This window comes from Meleagris gallopavo, chromosome 12 (assembly GCF_905368555.1).
Source record: "Meleagris gallopavo chromosome 12, MGAL_WU_HG_1.1, whole genome shotgun sequence".
NCBI classification, from domain to species: Eukaryota; Metazoa; Chordata; class Aves; order Galliformes; family Phasianidae; genus Meleagris; species Meleagris gallopavo.
Window position 1 is genome coordinate 12,289,324 of NC_139415.1, and position 11,069 is coordinate 12,300,392.

Sequence of the window (11,069 nt, forward strand, 5' to 3'; positions counted from 1 at the left end):
ACGGACTGACACACTGTCAGTGTCAGGCATCCCTGCAGATGGAGCGGCCGAGGCACCAGGGGATGGCAAAGAACACCTACATGCGCTGGAGGCTCCCACTCATCTGCCTCCTCTGGGAAGTGGCGATGATCATCCTCTTTGGGGTCTTTGTGCACTTCGGCCCTGAAGCTGATGCACACTGGGAGGAAGAGAAGCATCAGATGAACCTTACCAGTGACATTGAGAATGATTTCTACTTCCGATACCCCTGTGAGTATTCAGGAAGCCCAGTCCCGGTGCTGGCTGGCCACCGTTCTATCCCATCCCATCCCACCCCATCCACCCCCATCCCATCCCATCCCATCCCATCCCATCCCATCCCATCCCACCCCATCCCATCCCATCCCACTCCATCCCATCCCATCCCACCCCACCCCATCTTTTCCTATTTGTTGTTGCCCCAAGGGTTTTGGGAAAAAGTGATAGGGAGGTTTCAGGATAGTAGTCCTGAGTTCCTAAGTGCTTCTTTTGTCTTTCCCAGTTAAATCTGGCTTGGGACAGAATCCATCAGAGATGAAGTCTCTAGTGACTGCTGGGGAGTTGGGCTTCACCTTGACACTGCTTTGGGGTGCCCCAAAGAATGAGAGAAGAGCCTTGTGGCCCTCCAGTGTTCTGGGGATCTGTCGACAGGGTGCTACCAGTATGTGATGCCTTTTCTCCAGGAATAGGGCTGACGCATTCCCAGCATCCTGCAAGTTTCAGCTTGCTGCCCCCTCGCTCGGTTTCCTTGTACATACGGAGGAACGGCTGTCGAGATCCTATGACACCTTCCCCCTTTTCCTATACCCTCCCCCTCACTAGCTCTTCAGCTGCTGCCATTTTGATGAGTCCTCCTGACCTGCCAGCTTCCCATGGTCCTTCGGTCACTATGCCTTATTGCCATGGGGATCGCTCAGGTGGTCAAAGCTTTTCAGGCCAAGTGGTACACTTGGCTGGCTTTGATCTCTGTGGCTGGTCATCTTCTTTGTGAGCTGATGGGAACAGGCTGCTTCTGTAGGCAATTGTTTCCAAGGAAGCAACGGGCTTGAGTCATGCATCTATTTAGAATATTTCCATTAAAAAACACCTGCTAAATCAAAGGAGCTATAGAAACCTGTAGCTGCTGAGGATTAACTGGTTCAGAGAAGGATTTGCCTGCAGAAACTTGCTGCTCAGCTGGCGTGGTTAGTGTGAGCCGTGGCTGCCCTGAGCTCTCCTTCCAAACTGCCTGTGGATGTATCCACACAGGTTGCTGTGAAGCAGCAGCAGTGCTGCTGTAATCTCTGACAGGACGGGAGAGCAGCAGCGAGGCTGTAGGAGCTCAGGACCCTGCGCCTATACTGTCCTCATCTCCCATCTCCACTTTGAAATACCAAATATTCCCCTCTTAAATGGCTGAGCGGATTAACGCAGCTAAATCAGCTTCAGTTTAGCTGAGTTTTATCTGTTTCAAACCTGAGGAAGGGCTCACATGTGCAAAGATCAGTTTTGTTTTGTTTTGTTTTTCCTCCATTACCTAATCAGAAAAATCTCTCTGCAAAAATAGATGAAAATAGTAAGATGGTAGAAGCTGAGCATTTTGATCCATATCCATCCAGCTCTGTTTAGAAGAGAATGCAATGGCTAAACACCCGAAGATCATTTGTGTTATCACATCTGTGACTGCTACTGCCTATAGGACCTGTCCAGAGATGTTGCAGTGGGTGAACAGTGACAGCCTGAGACGATTAGTTACTGTAGGATGTTGTTTGTGTCAGTGGTGCCCATTGCCAGGGCTACCAGTGCAACGTGACACATTCTTCTAATTTATAATCACACATTGATACTCCATAGTGAGTGAATCATCTGCTCTCTAGGGAAAAGAAATGAGATCCTTCAGCACAGGTAGTATTCTCAAAGCCCAAACACCTCCTCTGGATATGACTGCAATTGCCTTCCCACAAAAGCAAGGTCACAATACTTCTTGAGCATGGCAGCACCTGGGCTGCCTGCAACACAAGTATTATTCTTCTAAAGGAAAAACAAAGGCAAGATTTAGAAAAATGCTTTAGGCTGGGCGCAGTTTGAAGAAAAGCCTGCTTTTCCTCCTGGGCATTTACAGGGCATAAGACATGGTGGAAATTCTCGGTATTTTCAGAGGGCACACAGTCTGCAGCCCTAAGTCCAACCTGTGTGTTTCTGCTTTCAGGGTGAAATTAAGAATATATATAATGCAAATGGCTGCAGATAATTCTAGCTGCGTATTGTGTCACTTAGGCTTGAGGAGAAAGGTGATGAGAAAAAAATATAGCTGCAGAGGGAAAGTGTGTGTGACTGCATGGTTAAAACTAGAGTTAACAAGACCATTTCTTAGAGCATGCAGAGAAGTCCACATGAAGAGACTTCAGCTGAGCAGGGTCACCTGCTAGTCTAGTCTCCTTCATCTCTCATGAGTAATTTCATAGGCGTGGGGGCATTTTTGAAAGCAAACAAATTAACCTGTCTCCTCCACCTGACACTACATCACTGGAGCCTGTCCAAATGCTTGTCCTTACACAAGTTGCAAGATCTTATAAAACACCAGAGGACAGTAGCTGAGACTTCTGCAATTGCACACACCCAAATCCTCACCCAGCGCATAGCAGAGGCAGGGAGTACAGCCCCACCATCCCTGCAGGAGGGGTCCAAGGTTCCTGCATGGCCAGCATGCCATAGGGCCAGCACAGGGTGAGGGGCACAGCAGATCCTTAATCACTGAATTTCATCTGCCCTGAGCTTATTACATCTCCTGCTCTTTTCACTGGAGTGGCCTCCAGTGTGAGGGTCTGCATGGTTCAGATTGTAATTATGCAGCATTTCAGCTCACTTAATTGCAAAGTGATGCTTATCTGAAATAAACGTTTAGCATTAAGAAGTACAGCAGGTTTATCGCACCAAGAATTTCCCTCAAGAGGCTCATGCAGGTATACTTTCCCCCAGGGAAGGGCATCTGAGGGGCTCCAGTTAGCAGATATGAGCACTTGTTGGAAGAACTGTGTCTCTCTGGTTTAAGCACTCAAAATCCCATAAGGTGGGATCCTCCTGGCAAAAGTATCTTGCCACCGATTTCAGTGGCAAATAAAAACATACTTGTAAACTTCCCTTGTTCTTGTCTTTTCCCTAAGTGCTTGCACCAAGCCATCACCAGGACCCTATATTGCATAGGCTTACCCAGAATGTTTTAACCCATTGTGGTTAAAACAAAAATTAATGTGGATCATTCACTGGTACTGTTCCTTGTACATGACATTTTTGGAGTTTTTTGTTGTTTTTTTGTTTTTTTTTTTTTTAAATGGGAAAAAAAGACAATCTGAATAGAAAAGTTTTCCTTCATATACTCCACTAGTGTCCAGTTTTCTCTTGCACAAAGCTTGCAACAAAGATATTTGGGTTTCAAAACTGAACCTTTTCACCAAAAAGCCAGCTTCCAAAAGTCAGCCATTTTCAGACTTTGAAATGGGAGGACACGAGGCAAATGCATGCATTTTTCCTTGAATTTTTTCCTTACTGCCACTGATGTTGTTTCCTTTCACTGCTAAATTCAAATGACACACAGCTCTACCTTCTCAGAACTGACAATTTCCTCCCTGTGCACAGCTTTCCAGGACGTTCACGTGATGATCTTTGTGGGCTTCGGCTTCCTCATGACATTTCTCAAGCGTTATGGATTCGGAGCTGTGGGATTCAATTTCCTCCTTGCTGCTTTTGGGATCCAGTGGGCTCTCCTGATGCAAGGCTGGTTCCACTCTTTCCAGAATGGGAAGATCCTTATTGGAGTGGAAAAGTAAGGAGAGATATGGGGTCTGGGATGCCACCTCTTGACTGTACAGTGGAAGAGCTGGGATGAGAGCCAGTGCCTGTCCCTGTGTTATGTGCAAACTGCAGCCTCCAAAATGTTGTCTTCCTTCTGCATAACCCCACTTGCTTTCTGCCTTTTAGTCCACAGGTACCTGTATGATGGTGGTACTGTTACATGAGAAATGTGAGATGAGTGCCATCTCTTAGTACCCAAGCAGAGCACCACAGACCCCAAGGTTAAGAGCACATAAGATCCTTCATACTCGTTATTTAAACAATTTGGAAGAAAGCTCCATACCTGGCAACATGTCACATTGAGAGGAAAGTCAGTAGGAAACCTAATCGACTATATGCCTTACAGTGGGATCTCTAGAGTTCAGTGTGGGTGAGGGTGAGTAATTACGGAATAGTACTTCCTTATAAAATCACAATTTTCCTTCCCCTCTTCCAGCCTGATCAATGCTGATTTCTGCGTGGGTTCTGTGTGCATTGCCTTTGGAGCCATCCTGGGCAAAACCAGCCCAGTACAGCTTCTCATCATGACTTTGTTTCAAGTCACACTCTTTGCAGTGAATGAGTACATCCTCCTCAACCTGCTTCACGTAAGCGTTAGACAGATCCCTTGTTCCCAAGATTGAGTGCAGATTGGAAAAACAGATGGGTAAACAAGCTGGGCAGGATGTAGACCATCCTTCATCTCCAGAATAAGCAGTGACTCCAGAAATGAACTTCTGCTTTTCCACGGCTGCAGGTTAAGGACGCGGGTGGCTCCATGACCATTCACACCTTTGGAGCCTACTTTGGCCTCACTGTGACACGTTTCCTATACAGACCCAACCTGGAGCAGAGTAAAGACAAGGAAGGCTCTGTGTACCACTCTGACCTCTTTGCTATGATTGGTGAGTCAGCCATAACCTCTGCAGCATTGGTATATGTGTACCACTCACTTGCAGAGAGCTGTTCCCTCCCATGTCTCTGGGAAAACCAGACCAAAACCCAGATTTGGGACCAAGATCTGCATCCCAGTTTTCAACACCTTGGAACTACTCATCTCCCCTCACTAATGGTTGGGCTGAGGTGGTGCCTGGGAAGACAAGGCAGCATTTTGGTTCCTCTTCACTGCAAGCCCCTTCTGGTGCTGATCCCATCATGGAGGGCACAGCTCTGGAGCATCATGACTAGGGAATTTAACTTCGCTCCACAGAAACCTCCTGTAGAGTTCTTTTTTCAACCTCTATATTCTTTCTTTTCCCTTCTTCTTTTTTGCTCCCTCCTCCTCATCCCACCAGGTACCCTATACCTGTGGATGTACTGGCCCAGTTTCAACTCAGCCATTTCTGAACATGGGGATGCCCAGCATCGGGCTGCCATTAACACATACTGTTCCCTGGCTGCTTGTGTTCTCACCACAATGGCTTTCTCCAGCATGCTGCAGAAGAAAGGCAAGCTTGACATGGTAAGCTGGGAGCAGAGAGCCCTAAACTAGCCAGGGAACTCGCAGTGAAGTTGACCAAGGGCCCAGGAATTGGGTGACACTTGTCCTTTGCTGCACTGGGTTTCACAGTGTGTTGGTACAACTGGCCTCGAGCCAGAAACTCAGGCTGCACTGAAAAAGCAGGTGGGAAGTGAATCTCGATGTTTTCGCAGTGCAAGCTGGTGCTGTCCCTGCATGTGATGTGCTGATGGCACAGCAAGGGCTGCATTTACTCTCCCAGGAGAGCTACTGATGGGCATAATTCAGAGCCATGTTTGGCAGCACTCTCCAGCAAGCTGAGCAGGGTCTGTGCAGCAACTTGTGAGCAATCGGGGGGCTGACTTGTACGTGTTATGTGTGTGGGTGCACAGTGTGTGACAGCAGAGCTGGCGTGACACATGGGTGAAACAATTTCCATCTCATCACAACTCCCCACCCAGATTCTTTGGGAAGCAAAGAATGTGTGTGGTATGGAGAGTGGGAGTCTATGTGTGCCTGTGCTACAGACAGAGGCTGCCTGTTCTTCTCCTCTTGTTTTTCACCAGCGAGCAGGAAAGTGGGCCCTGATATTTCCTCTGAAAGTATTTTCAGAGCTGATTCTCCTGTTTTACCATTTGCACACAGTTTGAACAACTGTGATTTCTCTGAGATGCCAAGACAGAGTGGTTATTCCTGCAGGTCCACATCCAGAATGCAACGCTGGCTGGTGGAGTGGCTGTGGGCACCAGCGCGGAGATGATGTTGACCCCATACGGCTCCCTCATTGTTGGGTTCATCTGTGGCATTGTGTCCACAGTGGGGTATGTCTACCTAACGGTGAGTGCTGCTCTGGAGGTCTGCAGCCCTGGTTCTGTTGAGGAGACCAGGAATGGATTCACCTCCCTTTGAGGGTTCCTGCTTTCCATTGTCCCTTACAGAGATGCACTTCTGACTCCATTTTCTGCCTCAAAATGCTAAGTAAGGCTCAGTCTCCTAACAGGAGAGTGGAAGAGAGCTCTTGTTTTGTCCTGAGCTCATTTCACATATTTTTCTACAAGTCCTTAGCTCTAGAATGGGATACATAATACCACTCTTCTTTCTCTACTTATCCCAGTCCTCCATGAAAGGAACTAATCCTTCCCAGGTCTACTCTCATTCTTCTGATTTTTCTCTTCCCCCCTTTCCTTCAGCCTATTTTGGAGTCCAAGTTGCACATCCAGGACACATGTGGCATCCACAACCTCCATGGCATGCCAGGCCTTATAGGGGGCATTGTGGGAGCCATCACTGCAGCCGCAGCCACAGAGGAAGTATATGGAAAGGAAGGGTAAGACAGCTTGAAACTTCCACTGATGTTTTCTGGGACTTCTGGAGCTCTTAGGGGCGGAAGAGAGAAGCAATTAATAGCATTTGATCTATGTTCACTATTATCTCTTTCACATGGGGTGCACTATGTTGGGCTTAATGATTTCTGGTGTCTTCAAAAAGTGAATCGTATCTGGGGCACAGAGGATGTGAAAATGCTCCTTTTAGCTCTGTCTTGCTTTGGGGCTCAGGTAAGCCTGAAGTTCTGAAATACAAAATGAATGTTTGTATTTTGAACTCTTCCTAGGTAAAACCTTGCCAGGAACCATAAAAGAAGGAAGAGAACAGTGTTTTATGTCTTACAACACTCTCCTAGTCCATTGCAGAAGGTGGATAGGGTTAGGGAGGAGATCTCAAGGGCTCACGGCAACAGAGCTCCTCTACCCTGGCTCAGTACAACCTTTTTCTGACTGGTAAAGATCTTCTGCCAGAGTCAGTCCTCACAACTTCTACCCTATGCAGGTTTATCAAGGCATTTGACTTCACTGGCAGCTACAAGACACGGACACCCAGCATTCAAGGAGGGTTCCAGGCAGCCGGCATTGTCGTTTCTCTGCTGATGGCTTTTGCTGGGGGAACCCTTGTGGGTAAGCAAGGGGGAAGCATAGAGAGGCAAGAGCCTGCAGCCGAAATGGAGACATCCACATGCTTTTCTGCCTTGGCTGGATGGGTCCTTGCCGCTTGTGTTGCAAGCGTGGGTCAGACCACAGTCTCCACTTCTGCTCGCAGGGAGATGGGGTGGGAGTTTGTGGGAGACAAGCCCCAAACACCAGCCCCAATCGGCCCCGCTCTAGGAGCCATCCTGAAGCTGCCCATCTGGGGCGACGCGGCCGACGAGAACTGCTTCGAGGATGACATCTACTGGGAGGTGAGACCGGGGGTGGCGGGCGGCACAAGATGGCGCTGCCGCCCTCCGCATGAGGGCCAGTGGCGGAGCTGAGCGGGCCGCGCCGTGCTGCAGGTGCCCGAGGACGAGGAGAGCGACGTGTACCACATGCACAACCCCGACAAGGCCGCCTCGCCCTGAGCCGCCATGCTGCCGGGCTGCCGCCGCCTCAGCGGGACGGTGGGGCTGCCCTCGGGGGCGGGAAGATGGCGGCCGCCATGTCAGGCGCACCGCCCTGCCTATGAGGAGAAAGCCTCGTGAGGAAAGCGTGGGGGGGGGGGAACGGAACACCCGCTTCCCCACTGGCTCACTTTTGTAATTAGTTCCTGTGAACAAAATAAAAGCATGGCTCTTTTTCATAGTATAGGCCTCTGATGAAAGCGGAGGGCAGCGGGACACGGCATCCAGGATAGTGCTGAGCCCCTGTGCTGTGATGCGGGGCTGATGGCGTGGGGTGTGGGAGCTCACAGTGCTGCCCTAGGCCTGCTTGTAGAGTCACAGAATGTCCCGAGATGGGGGGGGAACCATATGGATCATCAAGGCCAACTCCTGGCTCCACAAAGTATCACCTAAAAATCAGACCATATTCTTGTGCTGCCCACCATCATTTTGCCTTGGCTTCTTTACTGAGACCTTTGCCAGCTCTTTGTGAGCCTTGTTTGTGTGTGGCATGCAGGCCAGCAAGGCCCTTTCCTCTTCTTCAGTGTCATCCGTTTGTTCCAGTATCGTCAGTGGGCCCACCAGAACCTGATGAGAACTTGCAAGGCCATGAGCAGGGTGCTGCACTTGGCTCCAGACATTCCAGGTATGCCTACAGAAAGGGAGAAGAACCCACTCAGAGCAACCCTGTGGAAAGGGACCTGGGGGTCCTGGTGGATGAAAAGCTGGACATGAGCCCACAGTGTGTGCCTGCAGCCTGAAAGGCTGATAGTATCCTGGGTTACATCAACAGAGAGGTAGCTAGAGAGAGGGATTTTCTCCCTCTGTTCTGCCCTTGTGAGGCCCCATCTGGAGTACTGCATCCAAGTCTGGGCCCTCCAGAACAAAAAGGATGCGGAGCTGTTTGGAGCAGGTCCAGAGGAGGGCCGCAACAATGCTCAGAGGGCAGACGCACCTCTCCTATGAAGAAAGGCTGAGGGAGTTGGGTTTGTTCAGCTTGGAGAAAACTGGGAAGACCTCACTGTGGCCTCCCAGTACTTGAAGAGTGTTTATAAGCAAGAGGGCGACTGACTTTTTACATGGTCTGGTAGTGATAGGACAAGGGGAAATAGCTTTAAACTAAAAGGGGAAATTTAGGTTAGATATTAGAAAAAAACTCCATACAGGTGGTGGTGCGGCCCTGGCACAGGCTGTCAGAGAAGCTGTGGATTCCCCATCCTTGAAGGTGCTCAAGGCCGGGCTGGATGGTGATCTGGGCAGCCTAGTCTGGTGGGGGACACCAGCCATGGCAGGGGGTTGGAGCTGAGTGATCTCTAAGGTCCCTTCCAACCCAAGCTGTTCTATGATTCTATGATCAGACCATTCTTTCCACTTTATGGTGCTATTCTGGTGGCAAGGGCCCAACAACAGATCACTGCCTCCATCTGTTAACTGGACCATCTTCCAGCCAGGAAAAACATCAGGTTTCAACCAGAGTCGAAGAAGACAGGAGTAAAAATCAGGCCTAAAACCTGTGTGTTTGCCAGCATGATATGTGAGGAGCAGGAGAGGAAAAGATAGGAAAAAAAAAAAAAAAAAGGAAAAAAAAAAAGGAGGTGGGAGGGCTGATAGGTCTCTTCACCGTGTCTAGCTGTAATTCTCACACCTGAGGGGGGGAGTCAAAAGTAGCTATTCACATCCCCTTGGGATATGACACCCTCATTTTCCATGCTGGGTAAAGACAAAAACCCTTTACAACATGTTTCTGGAATTTGTCAGCGGCTGCCAGCAGCAGCATGTTAATTAAATGTCGGCAAAGATGGAAGCAAGAGGCTCTGCTCTAATTGGACACTTTGCTTGGTGGAGCTGAAAAACATTGTGACAGAGGAGGAGGTGCCGAAACACTGTGTTCCCCCGCCATGTCGAAGGGACGGGGACAGCAAGGCATAGGAAATGCACTGTTCTGAACCGAGGTTGTCTTTGCTTAGCCTGAGACAACCTCACTGGTGAAAAAAAGGAGTAGCAAAAAAGGAAGAGGCCTAAAATTCTCCACAGGAATCATCATCAGCACAGCAGCAGCGTAGGATGCAGGGAGACAGCTTTGTAGTATAAGAGGATGTTCAGCTAAATTGCTGATTTAACGGGGCATTCCTGGTTCCTTGGCTATGCCACCTGTGGGATGAGCTTGGGGTGTCTCTCAATATAGCAGTTCAGCATCCCTAAGTAATAGACGTGAGCTATGAATCTCCCCATCTCATGCCACGCACTGATGTTGTTGTCTGTAACTCAGAAGGCTTTGGCCGGGATAGTTTTGCTCCTGCCCTGGACTGTCCAGCTGAATCACTCTTTCCACTTTGAACCTTGTGCAGGGACAAGAAAATGAGGAGCTTTCAGTTTCTGGACAGGTCAGCCCACACATATTGGGGAGGCGGTGTCCCACTATGGGGAGGCTGCCAGACCTGGCTCCAGAGCCTCTGGACTGCCTTCCCAACGGCTTGAAAACAATCTCAGGATTTAGTAACCAAAAAACCGAGCAGCCTTCATTGCTTTAGCAAGGCTGTTAGCCCCCATCTCATTCATCTCTGAGCACCAGAACATAGTCCTGCCCCATGTGCTGATGTGGAGGGGAGCCCCAGCCCCATTCCTTGTCCTCTGGGCTCTGCCTCCTCCTCGTGGGAAGACACCTGAATTGCCCAGACTCTTGGGCAGTGAAGCGTTTTATTGCCCGTGCTCTCGCGGGGCTCAGTCTGGTCTCAGTACCTAAATCACTCTCTGGGGCCGGCCTTGCAGTTTTAATTCCCTAATGAACAATGCCGGGGTCGGGCCAGCGCGTTTGAAGTGTGGTCACGGCCCCAGCGGTGGACAGAGGGTTTCTCAACGGGGAGCGGAGGATTGGCCTGCTTTGGCAGGCAGGCAGAGGAGGTGTGAGAAAGGAGCTGTTGATACCCATGGGGATTAGGTGGTACAAATTGGCTGGGAAGCACCGGAGGCATTGACCAGAGCTGTCCTGGGGCAGGTTCCCATGGGGGGGCTGCCTGAAACAACCCTCCTTCAAGGAGGCTGGAAGGGCCAGCCTGGCTGCTAATCCCCTGGGAGCTATGGAGCACGAAGCAGAAAAGAGGTAAAAAAAAAAGAGAGAGAGAAAATCTCGTGTAAAGATGGTGGTTTCCCCAAGGGGATGATAGAGAGAGAGGGAAGGGGGCGGGAAGGGGGGGAACAGCACCATTTAATCCTGCTTTTAATAGGCAGGTGGTGGGCTTAGATCACACTCCCGCTCCTGCAAGCTGCTGCAGAGATTTTGGAGAACGGCCGTGCGGACTGGCAGGGACCTCCACATCCTTGCAAAGGATCCCCATCTGTGGCAAGAGGACACGTGCTTATATCTGTGCTTGC

The 11,069-nt window shown here is 49.8% G+C and overlaps 1 protein-coding gene across 1 annotated transcript; it reads left to right on the top strand.

Annotated features, from left to right (window-relative positions):
• RHCG (Rh family C glycoprotein) lies at positions 1-7,813 on the top strand. The gene is made up of 10 exons (XM_010717477.3): positions 1-249; positions 3,634-3,820; positions 4,286-4,436; positions 4,586-4,733; positions 5,124-5,290; positions 5,987-6,124; positions 6,478-6,614; positions 7,115-7,239; positions 7,447-7,520; positions 7,614-7,813. Exons 1-10 carry the CDS (start codon positions 39-41, stop codon positions 7,677-7,679), a joined length of 1,404 nt encoding a protein of 467 aa, XP_010715779.1. The 5' UTR covers positions 1-38; the 3' UTR covers positions 7,680-7,813.
• The last annotated feature ends 3,256 nt before the right edge of the window (positions 7,814-11,069 follow it).